General features: G+C 44.7%; 1 protein-coding gene across 4 annotated transcripts in view; it reads right to left on the bottom strand.

The window, feature by feature from the left end:
• The window catches only part of MTR (5-methyltetrahydrofolate-homocysteine methyltransferase), a 79,552-nt gene that overhangs the window by 22,948 nt on the left and 43,675 nt on the right, over positions 1-12,929 (bottom strand). For all 4 annotated transcript variants that reach the window (XM_075924814.1, XM_075924813.1, XM_075924815.1 and 1 more), the window contains 5 exons: positions 11,542-11,658; positions 11,306-11,446; positions 3,538-3,627; positions 2,488-2,640; positions 1,712-1,819 (listed from right to left, as the gene is read on the bottom strand). In XM_075924814.1, the coding sequence (XP_075780929.1) occupies positions 1,712-1,819; positions 2,488-2,640; positions 3,538-3,627; positions 11,306-11,446; positions 11,542-11,658 (609 nt within the window). The remainder of the gene's footprint in view (positions 1-1,711; positions 1,820-2,487; positions 2,641-3,537; positions 3,628-11,305; positions 11,447-11,541; positions 11,659-12,929) is intronic.

Genomic DNA, 12,929 nt, shown 5'->3' with positions numbered 1-12,929 from the left:
TTCAACTAGGCAACATCTTAGAGGGACCACAGTGATGAATTTTACAGCACATGTACTGTTGGATACACAATGATAAATTTTAAAAATCCATTTAATCAACCAGAGAGAAGGATTATACAAATGAACGATGATTTAGCAAGGACTATAGACTTAACCAGTGATGAAAACCCTAAGGAAATAATGGCATTAAGAGGAAAGGAAAAAATAAAAGCTATAGTAGACAAGTACTTTATTTTACATTGATTCTATTTAATCGTGGCCATTTCAATTGTTGTAAATGAGGTAGAGCGCTCTAGTAATGGACACAACCCAAACTGCCCTTTTTATTCTGCAATTGGCTGTAGCTGCAGATCTTTTGCCCTCAAATGCTATCGGTAGTGCTTCATGACTCCTGCAGTTCTGTAACAAACTGTCTGGGAGGTAATCGTGCTCCTGGGTAAAAGTCTAGTCAGTGTGCCAAGATGCTTTCAGAAGTCATCTGCCAGCCATTCTCCTCCTGATCAAGAGCAATCTAAGGGAAAGTTCTACAGCCCTCATCCAGAGAAGCTCCACAAAGTACTGCTGGGCCTTGCTCATTCTTTTCCCACCTTCCCATCAGAGCAGTAATCTATGTAGAGCCAGCTCTGCTTGTTTTAAAATCCCTGAAATTCTGTTAGCCCTCCTTTTCGGAGACAGAGAGCACACCAAATGCCACAGACACCTCAAAATTCACATGGGGCCCAACCCAATACCCATTGAAGTCACCAGTTTTTCATTGGCACTAGATCAGATACGAGATGCAAAGAGGCAGCCACCCTAAAGGGAAATCCTAGCGTGTGCCCAACTTGAGAGTTGGTTACAAACAGAGAGAAGCGGAAGCAAAGAATGTTGCTGCAAGGAATGGAATGGAAAGGAAGGGAAGAAAAGTCTACAAAATTTGTCTCCAACAGAAGAGAAAAAAGTCCATATGGAGGGGGCTAAGGGAGGAGAAAGAGAAAAGACATGCTCTCTCTGCCATTAGAGTATACAGATTGTTTTTATGTGAAAGTCCTTCTTTTCCAAATGTTTTTGTTAAAACAGTTATTTCAAAAAGAGCATAACCATGCAAAGAACAGAAAACAAATGGAAAACAAACTCTGTATCGAGATGCCGTAATATCTGCAGCACAAACCTACAAATCCATTCAAAAGTATTCATCTGCGGAAAAGATCAAGAAGACTCACAACTTTCAGATGTACCATTTCTCTGGGTTTCTCATGATTTTTTTTTTATTATGGTTTTACAGAAGTTTCCATTTGCTATCACATCTGCTGCTGGCAAACTCCAGAAAACAGATCTTGCTACAGAATTTAGATATGACATCACATCCAGGGCCTTGATAATTGCTACAGCCATACGTGATTTCTCAGTTTCAGTTAACTAGTGTTTACACTACAAATTTTGAGTTCTAACTCAACTTTGTACTGCAGATGTTTTGGTGTTTGGCTTCAAGTCACAGGCATGCAGAGCTTCAGTTTTTCACGATTTGCACCCCTAGCCCTACTTCATAAAAGATCCACTTGCAACCGGGCCTAGATTCACACACTTTGTTGTGTCTGCTCTAGATTTCAGGTTTTTTGATTCAGGGAGATTATTACCAAACAACTCAAACAAGTCCATAGCCCAGCCCAGATTCAGTGACTTCAGTGAAAGCTAGTTTTAAAGAGTTACAGGACAAGAAACTACAACTTGCCTCTTCTTCTATGCTGCCAGATTTAGCTCTTCTTTCCTCTCTTTCTTTTTCCATGAAGGGAATGAGGTGGCCAACTGCCTTCTTCATAACTCGAGCAGACTTTATCACCTGGAATTGACAAAAGGGAGGAAAAGTGAGTGTCAGAGAGAAACAGCTGTAGCCCTTCAACATCCTATTTTGATAACCCTTCATAGGGAACCAGTAAACCCAAATACACATTTGTAAACACATATCTCAATCTTGCAATGAACTCAATGCTGTGCAACCCCTGCTTCATGCAGAGCCCCACTGACTTCAGGGAGGATTGCCCTGCATGGAGCTCACTGAAGGAGCAGGGCTGTTGGGCCCAGTCCTGACAGGTGCTTACAACCACCAAAAGGTCAACGTGTGTTAAGGGAGCTCAGTTTCTTTCGGGATCAAGCCCTTAAATCAAATCCACTAAGATGAAATTATAATGCAATGGTCAAAGAAGTGCCCAACAAGCAGCACAGAAGAAAGGTTTGGAAACAAGATGAGGAATTGAAAAGAAAGGAAAGAAAACAAAACAGAAAACCCAACTTAACAAAGGAGGGTCATGTGCAATGAAAGAGAACAAAATAACATCTTAGTAGTTACACCTATGTTTTTAGAATTCAAAGATTATATTTCTTTTGGAAAGGAAAGCTGGAATCGAACCATTTATGGTCACTTCTTTATAAGCAACAACCAGACAGATGATAGAGAAGCTAGGCTAGAATTGTGGAAACCGAAGCGACGGGGATAATTCACCTGTTTACCTGAGGTAGAAACATCTTTCCAGCACCGAAAAGATCACCAACAATTTTCATGCCATTCATCAAGGGCCCTTCAATTATGTTCAGAGGTCTGGGATATTTTTTATGGTTTAATCTTGCCTCTTCTGTATCCTCGATGACATATTTTTCAATTCCCTGAAAAAAATTACAATATTTTTATTTTACATTACACATACACATACATATGTCCACACTGTGTGGGCTCGTCTACATTGGCCCCTTTTCCGGAAGGGGCATGTTAATTTCAGCGATCGTAATAGGGAAATCTGCGGGGGATTTAAATATCCCCCGCGGCATTTAAATAAAAATGTCTGCCGCTTTTTTCCGGCTTTTAGAAAAGCCGGAAAAGAGCGTCTACACTGGCCCCGATCCTCCGGAAAAGGGCGCTTTTCCGGAGGATCTTATTCCTACTTATTCCTTTGAAGTAGGAATAAGGTCCTCTGGAAAAGGGCGCTTTTTCCAGAGGATCGGGGCCAGTGTAGACGCTCTTTTCCGGCTTTTCTAAAAGCCGGAAAAAAGCGGCGGACATTTTTATTTAAATGCCGCGGGGGATATTTAAATCCCCCGCGGATTTCCCTATTACGACCTGTGAAATTAACATGCTCCTTCCGGAAAAGGGGCCAATGTAGACGTAGCCAGTGTGTGTGTTCTCTCCAAAATGTTCAGAGTACTTTAAAAACAACATAACAAAAGCAAAAGATGGTCAATTTTAGACTTCTAGTCTTCAAAAATGCATCCAATAGATTTCAATTAGGTTTTTTTGGACTACCTTATTCTCATTAAGACATGAATAAGAATGGCGAAACTGAGTCAGACCAATGGTCCATGTAGCCCAGTGTCCTTTCTTCTGACAGTGGCCAATGCCAATTACTTGCATTATTAGTAACACAGACAAGAAAGATTATTAAATGTTAAGTCAACAGTGGTCTTTTTAAGGACTGTGTCACACTTCTGGTAAGAGAAAGCAGGACACAGGTAGGATCCCTGCATGCTTATAATTTGATTGAGTAAGGTAACTTTATAGATATTCACCTTGACAAGTGAGTATTCCAGCCTTTCCTCCACCAGGCTATCCCGCCATTCATCAGTCTGTACCACTTTTTTTCCTCCTTGGGCATGAGTCTATAATGGGATGAAAGAGATCTGAAGTCAGTGTGAATTTTACTGCATAAAGGACAGAGTTATGACCTCCGTATCTGGTCCATTTATTTTTATAGGAATCAGAATTAAAAACTTCATGCAACTCCCACACTTAATATTTTAAGACCTTCTAAAGTTGTACTGTTTATACATGTTTACAAAGCACTACATGTGTACGATAGGGATGTTAAATTTAGTTTAAACAACTAGTCGATGGAATTTCCATTGACTAGTGTGACGGGGCAGAGGCGCCCCGCACTCCGATCCCCCTGGAAGTTGCCTTCGCGGCACCCCAAGGGTCGGAGCAAGAAGCCCCGACACCAGCCACACTGCGAGCGGCGGTGTGCAGGCAGGAGCCGGAGGCGCCGAGGACAAACCAGGCGGCCTCAGTGCGGGGTGAGCGGAGATGCGCCGGGTGTTCCCAGGCCGCGGAAGCGGCAACGCGCCTACACCCGCTAAGGCCACGCCGGACGCCACGCGAGGGGCGGTACCAGAGGGCGAGTGCGCTGCCCCGCCGGAAGTAGGCCCGCGTACAGGGGGCGGAGCCACCCCCACCACCGGCCACAAGCGGCGCGGAGGTTTAAAAAGCCGGACATGGCTGCCTGCCAGGGAGAGGAGGCAGCCCAGGGCAGGCAAAGGGAGCCTGAGGGCTGGCGCGTTATGGCAGACGCCCCGCCAGCCGGACCAGACGCCATAAGCGTTCCGAGTCCTTAGGGCCCTGGGCTGGGGTCCGTGAGAGAGGGCGGGCCCGGACCCCCCTCACCCTGCTACGGGAAGCTCGGAGACCCCTGGTGTAAAAAGGGGCACGCTGGGCCAAGGAAATAGTTGACTGGGGACGACAAACGGTGAACCTCTGGGCGAGGGGAACACGAGACTCAGGCGGAGAACGCGGGGTGCCTGGGGGCACCCCGATAGACTCCTTTACAACTAGTCAATAAGCGGGGGAGCCGCAGCATGGTTAACTCCCAGGGTTAGAGCTAACCCTGCTGCAACTCTGCTTTTAAATGTATTAAGAGCCAAGAGGCTCTTAATACACTTAAAAGGCTGAAGCGCAGCGAGGGGAGGGAAACCTGGTGCGAGCTGGAACAGCTGATTCCCGGCTTGCAACAGTCCCCCCATTGCGCACTAGCCTTTTAAATTTATTAAGAGCCAGTAGACTCTTAATACATTTAGAAAGCAGACACACAGCATCTGAGACTAGGTGCGATAGAGACAGCAAGGCAGAGGGAGAAGCGATTAGTCGAGGGACTAGTCAATTATCCGATAGGCTTATACTCTTTTGGATTCTACCCGAGAATGTAATTTAAACTGATCCCAGGTCAGCCCAGTGCACAATTCATTTTAAAATAGCAAGTAATCTCTTTGGCATTGGTTCAATTCTGACAGAATACAGCTTGCGTTAGGCCACGTTCCAGATTACTTTTGAATTAAAATGCATCCAGAACTGTTTCATGTTGGGAGGTTTCAACAAGACAAAATAGCAAACATACGCTTTCTTTCTCTCATTTCAGGTTTTAGTGCCACAGCAGGGTTTGTTCTTAAACACCTGATTATCCACCTGAAAAGGCTGAGGAAACAGACCGTTACCTCAATCAATACTTTTGATCAAGGCAGTTTGCTTTTTGCAAACTGTTCTTGTGGTGCATTCTGAAAGAGAAAAATTGTTCTAGTAACTCCCACGTTCCACTGACTTGAGATTATCTCATCCTGTTGCTTTGAATGTTTATTAGCAGCCTTTTAAAAATAGAACCGTGAGGTGACGCCTGACAGAACAACCTCCATTTGTATTTGTGCTGAGCTCACCTGACTTCAAAAGTTTCTGTCAAGTTACCAAGCCTTGTTGCATCTCTTCTCCCATAAACCTTCTGCTCTAGTCCTACCTTCTTCATGAAATGGCCCTCACAACCCTTTTGAATAATCCAGGGCAAACTAGACAGTAGAAAGAATAAAGTCAGCTGGAGCCAAGAGGAAATCCAAAGTGTTCTTAAGAACCTGACTATACTGGAAACTTGGAAGTATTTTTCTGCAACAGTGTTGTTACCTACAGCGGTAGCGTTTCCCTACTGTGTCATCTGTCCCTGCAGATACTACAGTAGCTGTGTCAAAAACAGAAGTAAACAGAGAGACCAGAAAAGGGTGGCAAATCTATATGGATGTAAAAGTATTTGAGAAAAATAAGACTCCAATTTGTAGAGGGGCAAACAAAAAGAGAGAAGGTTAAATAACCATTGGCCAATGTAGGTCAGAGTAAGAGTAAACTAAAAAATGGAAAACTACACGTTGATGTAGATAAAAATCAAGGGTGCAGGCAAGAATGATTACAGATTGGAGAAGACTATGGGAGGTAAGCATAGAGAGTAACAGTATGTCACGAAGGTCATGACCCACGCTGAAATCCCCAGTGAAGAGAAACTCAGTAAGCAGAAGAGACATTAATAAGAAGCAGAAAAATAGAAGAGTGAGGCAGGGTGGGGCAGACTTTTGAAAGCCAAGTGCTAAACTAGAGAGTTTTCACAGTAGGAGGAGAAATGGGGTTGGGTGATGAAAAAGGAGAAAAATCACTAAGGATCTGCTGGACTTCTGGCCACACATTTCATTAATAGAATCCATTTTACCCACAATTATATAGCATGTAATTAATGTATGGAATTTGCTGCTGCAAAGGGAGGCGGAGGTGACAGCACACTCTATGGGTGGGTTTTCAAAACAGGATAATTCTGGAGAGTAAGGATGGAATGCGGTCTTTGCTGAAGGCAATGGAAAAACTCCAATTGACTTCAATGGGATCAAGATTTCGCCCTAAGAATACTGGCAGCTATTCAAGGGATGAATAACTCTCATGTTTCAGGTGCAAACTGTTCACGGCAGGATACAGAAGATGGGCTTATTCAGATTTGGTGTAACAATTTCTATGCTCCTTGCATGCTAGCACTATAAGGATTTGTAGAGTTGAACAAAAGAATAAAGGAAGCACGTAGGCTTACAGCGTGCCACAACCATGAAATGACAGTTAAATAAATATCCAACAGAACAAAAATTAAAGCCATTCCACATACCATACCAAATAAACAACACACACATATAGAATAAATCGTTGAAAGATGAAATTCATTCCAGGGCATAGGGCCTACACAAGGCCTTATGTACCAATGAAGACAGGGTATAGAACAGCGGTTCCCAACCTTTTTTTAATATTGCAGACCAGCAAACTCGTCCACAAACTTTTGGCGGACTGGCAACATCTTATTTGCACATTCATTATGTAAATAAGGAATATGTAAATAAAATATTACTGGTCCACCTAAGGCCTCGGCCCCCAGAGCTGCCGCCAACAGCCAGCTTCAGCTCTGACTGTGGCCATGTGAAATAGGACTGATAGGGCTATTAATTCACTTTAACATTAAGGGATGTCACTATAAATTAACACATTTAGCCTTGACAGAGATATTTCTGGTTTAAAGGGTATCCCCTTTGGCTCCAACTTTACAAAAATACTCAGGTGCCTAACTCATGTAGGTGCTCATCTAGTTGAATTTTTAGGTGTCAAAATACCTTTGTTAACCTGGCCCTTAAACTATTTTACTTCTCGCTCACATTGGTTCTTTTAACTCACTGTAAGGCTCTAGTTGTTTCTTCCTCCCTGCAACTACAGATACTGTAAATATCCCAAGTTTATTACCACATGATAAAAGAAAAAGAACATTGTACAATACAACCTTAGTAATAGTATGAAGTCTCACATGAAATGTGTGCTATGAGGATGACAACTGACATGGATAGAAAAGTTTTCCTGATATTAGTTTTAAATGTTCTGCCCTTGTTCTTATGACAGTATCAACACAGTGCATTCTATAAGTCAAACATAATTTTGGTAATGTTACCCCCCAAAAAATATTCCCAACTGGAGACCACCCAGGGTTACACTAGCATGGGTTTATTTTTTGAGGAATTAGCACTTCACTGTATGCACTACAAAAATAGAGTTGCCACCTAAAAAGGGAACCAGCACTCTCGCTCTCAATCACACACCCACTCCTCCGTTCATTCACTCATTCACACACATTCATTCCTGCCCTAGGCACTCACACATGTACATGGGCATATGGGTTGCAGAAGGAGCCAAGGCATGTAGATCCTGGAGGGTCTATCTGCTCATCATGACTGGGGAGCTGGTCAGGAAAGACACTGGCTGTAGAGAGGAGTTTTTGAGGAGCACAGGAAGAAAGAGAGAGTCTCACATGTGCTCCCTCTCCTTTATATAGTGTATGTATGGCCCCTGTGACTCATCCACTGATTCACCAGGGAGCATGCCCACACTTCCCTTTATCCAGCAAAGCAGCAGTATCTGATGACTCATCACCATGTGCTCCAGCGTTAGCCTTGCAGCTTTGTGCGCACACACACACACACACTTTCTCATCGATCAAGGGAGAATGCAGTTTAGATCAAGCTACAAGCAAGGTGGCTGAGAGTTACAAAGTTTACAAAGTTGCAGCTTACAGTAAGTTTCTAAGAGGTACAAAGATTACAAAGTTTTACAAAGATTACAGCAAATTGCAAAGTTTGACAAAAATGACGATAAATTGCAGTTTAAAACCTTAGACCTTACAGTTAGTGTATTTTCAGAAAATGCATGTGTAAAATCAAGTGAGCTCAGGCATAGGCTTTTTTATGCAACAGGTAACACTACCTATATATAGTCCCCTCGTCTATCTAAATACTGTAAAGCAGGGTTGGGCAATAAAAAAAAATGGCAGACCACAGGGGTAGGCCCTCAAGGGCCGTCGCTGCTATGTTTACCTGCACCTCCGCATGGGGTTGCAGCTCTGGTTGGCTGCAAATTGCCATTTGTGGCCAATGAGAATGGCAGGAAGTATTGAAGACTGGGATGCTACTTCCTGCCACCTGCATTAGTCACAAGTGGTGATCGCAGCCAATGAGAGCTTCAATCCTCCAATACCTGCAGAGGTGTAGATAAACATAGTGGCAACAGCCTGCCAAGGACTAACCCTGAGGACCGGATCCAGCCCCTGGGCCAGAATATGCCCACCCCTGCTGTAAAGAGTTTATGCATCTATCAGTCTGTGGGCCTGTTTGTTCAAGAACTCCTTCTAAGGCAAAAGCTAGGGCCACTGAAGTTGGAATGCAGCTTTCTCTTATCCTAACTTAAAGCAAGGTCAGAGTTTGTTTGTGCCAGGAAAACAGAAAGTACATGAAATGGAACTGTTTTCCATAACATGGAAGGGAGGGGGCTGATCAGAGGGACAGTTAGGCTACATCTAAACTACAAAGATTTTTCGAAAGAGGATATGAAAGTTCCATGGGAATTTGCATATCTTCTTTAGAAAAATCTTTGTAGTCTAGATGTAGCCTTATACTGCAGTGACCACTGTGGGCAGCTGCACCAGCAAGAGAGTGTCCTGCTGAGGATGAGACTGCATGTTGTCGGTCACTGGATCAGGTAAGTGACCCACCCCCCCCCAAAAGTGTTGGACAGGTGACGGGGGGGTTAGAGCCCCCTCACACACCAGCCCCAACCCCAGGACCACCCCTGGGGCCAGGCTGCACAGTACCCCCCAGAAGAGGCCCGGCCCAGGCTGGGAACCATGACTCAAACCTGGACCAGCAGCAGGCTGGGGGGGGAGGTGGCGGTTGCAGAGGGGGGCAGCTGGAGGCTAAGGTCAGCCCCCTCACCCCAGTCAGGATGGAGGCCGGGGGGGAAGCTAAAAACTGGAGGAGGCCCACCCCCGCAAACCTGGAGGCCATGGGGTGAGGAGGGGAGAAGTTGGAGGCCAGGCTCGCCCACCCACAACCAGCTGAAGAATAGGGCTTGCTCTCGCAACTTTTGTCCCCTACCCCTACCCTGAGCCCCCACCCACCGCCATTAGCCCCCACCCCAAACCTCTGCCATGACATCTGCACCCCACCCCATTCCCTGAGTCTCCCCCACACCTAATCCCCTCCCCAGTGCAATCATCTAAATACAGCATGTACATTTTCCTTTCAATTAAAAAAATCCCTCAAAATTACCCAACTATTACTGCAGTTAAGGACCCAAACCATGCCAGGTAAATCGGCTAGTCTTTAATAAAGAAGTGTGGCTTGTAGTCATGATAAGTAGCTTTTCAGTCTGGTTTCACATTATTCTATAATGTGCCCTACTTACTAACTTGGAAATCCACAGGAGGCATGAGATTAATTTCAATGCAACCAGGATTTCATTTTAAGTCCTCAGTGTTATTAATCTGGAACCTTTCCTATTCCTTTTGATAAAGGCCAGAACTATCACCAGAGTCTCTCACCAATGCACAGATTCACACAACATCCCTGCGGGGTAGTATAATTTAATCCACTTTTACAGATGGGGAGTGAGAAAGAGAGGGAGATTAAATAAAGTGCCCAACAACAAACAAGTCTAGCACAGCTGGCAACTGAATCCATATCCGAGTCCCACTAGAGTGCCTTATCACTGGGTGTGTTTGTCTCCTTTCAGGTGCACAAAAAATGTTCTCAGTCCTCCAAAGACACATAGGAGCTAATGTTTCAATAGAAAGAGTCCTCTTCACCTTCCAGGATACTCCTGGCCACTAGTGCAGGGATAGGCAATAATTTTTGATGGGGGGCCACTCCAAAATTGTGGAAAGTGTTGAGGGCCGCACTCTTCCAGGATATTAATGGAGGAGGTGCGGGGTCTGGGGTGGAGGTTGGGTGCAGAATTGGGGTAAGGGATTGGGGTGCAGGAGGAAAAATGGGGTCTGAGAGGGAGTTTGGGTGAAGGAGGCAGTTGTGACCTAGGGCAGGGGACTGAGATGCAGGATTTTGGGATGTGACCTAGACTAGGAGGGGCTTGTGACCTGGGGCAGAAGATTGGGGTACCAGATCTTGGGGGTGGATGGGTGCAGAAGATTTGGGTATATGGAGGGGGCAGAGGGTTGGAGAAGAGAAGGGCTGGGATGCCAGAGGCAGTCTCTGGGTGAAGGTGGCTTGTTGCTCCATGTGGCTCCACTTGGGCATGAGAGAGAGGGGAAGAGGGAGGGGGACAAGGAGGAAGGGAGAAGGCTTCCTACACTGACCCTGCTCCCAGCAAAAATTCTTGGCTCCTATTGGCCAGAAACTGAGAGATTGACCAATGGGAGCCAAAGAGATTTTGCTGGGCGGTGGGAACAGCATTAGAAGTCTCCCTCCTCCCTGGCCCTCTGGAGTGGAGAGCAGCTGGTTTTCTAAGACGTGAACTGATCTCTGCCTAAGGGCTCCAGCGAGGGGGCCGTGGGCTAGATCTGGTGGCTTGGCAAGCTGGATCCAGCCCGCTGGCAGCATCTTGCCCACCCCTGCCCTAGTACAATATAAAATTCTGTTCCAGAGGCAAAACAGTCTCATCAGAAGTTACCTTTGCCACAAGCTCTCCTTAGAGAGTCAAAACAACTCTGATTTGGTAGCCACCTTCAGGGCACAATGTAAAGCATATTCAATCTGGTTCAATTTTTTCTATTTCCTTTTAATGACTAAGCTGCTTATACTGACAACTGTGGCAGCTTCTACTGCTCACTGTCAGAGGCTACATGAATTTATGTTTTAGTCTTCCTTGGTGTGTCAGTACTTAGATGCAATGGTCGAGATCATGTACAAAAGATTAATAAAAAGACATGCCACTGAAGATTACCTGGGCATAAAGTAAAAGCTTCTCTGTTGCATCTGGGTCTTTATTCCAGATCAGATTCTCACACAGTTGTAGAAGTTCCTTGTGAATATCATCATACACTGGAAGATTCCCTGCATTCACAATCCCCATGTCCATGCCATACTGAGAGTACAAAAAAAATAATCAGCAATACCCATAAAACTTCACAAAACATGTCTGTGGAGCATTCAATAATGTAGTCGGAAAGCACATCATACCTTAATTGCATGGTACAGGAAAACTCCATGCATTGCTTCCCGAATGGCATCCATCCCCCGGAAGGAGAAGGACAGATTGGAAAGGCCTCCACTTATTTTAGCTCCTGGTAGTGTTTCCTAGCAACAGGATCAAAATAGCAGCAAGTTCAAACTTTATAAATGTGGTAGTCAAACTGGCACTGGAGGGGCAGTTACCCACAAATAACTGGTTTAAGATGTGTTCAGTGGTGACAAGTAACATAATGACAGAGTCTCCTTCCCCTTGGTTCCGGCTGCTTCTACAATTATTCAGGCTCTTCCTTGCAGGGAAGAACTTGAATGTCTGTAGAAGAAGCTGGAAACAAAAAGAACCAACCTAGCTACACACAAGCAACGTGTGTGATCCCCAAGGGATGCTGGGCTATTATCAACTGAATCTTGACTAGGCAGGGTGTTCCACCTAATAGCAAATGGGAGGGGAGCTACTCCCTCAGGATGTGGTCCACACTATGGAAGTCTGACAGCCATTTTCTAAAACCCTAACGTTCACTTTTCCTTAAATTTAGCAAAGAAACCAGGAAGAAAAGGGATCCAACACTATAACAACTCACAAATTATCTTCTCAGGAAAAATGAAACAATTAATTGTCAAAACATTAACTAGATGCTGTCTGTAAGGGTTGTTTTCTTAAATTAATAAGTAGGGCTGCAGATTTGTCAAAGCATTTTTTACTCAAAACTGAGAGAGCAGTCACAGTAAACTCACAGACTAAGGCCAGATGGGTCCTTCACTATCATCTAATCTGACGTCCTGCATACTGCAAGCCACAGAACCTGCTCCATCCCTTCCTGTAATAGACCCGTAACCTCTGGCTGAAGTACTGAAAACCTCATATCATAATTTAAAGACTTCAAATTACACAGAATCCACCATTTTTTCTAGTTTAAACCTGCAAGGCACCCATCCTCTCCCCTCCCCCAAACATGCCTTTCATGGAGGTTAGGTCCATAAAAGGCTATTAGCCAGGGGATAAAATGGTGTCCTTGGCCTCTGTTTGTCAGAGGCTGGAGAGGGATGGCAGGAGACAAATCACTTGATCATTGTCTTCGGTCCACCCTCTCTGGGGCACCTGGTACTGGCCACTGTCGGCAGACAGGATACTGGGCTAGATGGACCTTTGGTCTGACCCAGTACGGCCGTTCTTATGCACCCTTGTTGACTGTCAACACTTTCAAGGTTATCCCTGGTTTTGGAACTATTTTGTGTTTTTTTTTAAATATCTGGGTCAGGTTTTGGGCAACTGTGAAATTGAGCTGCTCAGAACATGGAAGTCTAGAAATAACAATGGACCCTTCCACATAATCATTGTCTTCCCAAAGGGAGTCATTCACTGCCCTGCTACTAACATA

This window comes from Pelodiscus sinensis, chromosome 3 (genome assembly GCF_049634645.1).
Source record: "Pelodiscus sinensis isolate JC-2024 chromosome 3, ASM4963464v1, whole genome shotgun sequence".
In the NCBI taxonomy this organism is placed as follows: domain Eukaryota; kingdom Metazoa; phylum Chordata; order Testudines; family Trionychidae; genus Pelodiscus; species Pelodiscus sinensis.
The sequence above is the reverse complement of the archived record's forward strand: the minus strand, read 5'-3'. Positions and strand labels throughout refer to the sequence as shown.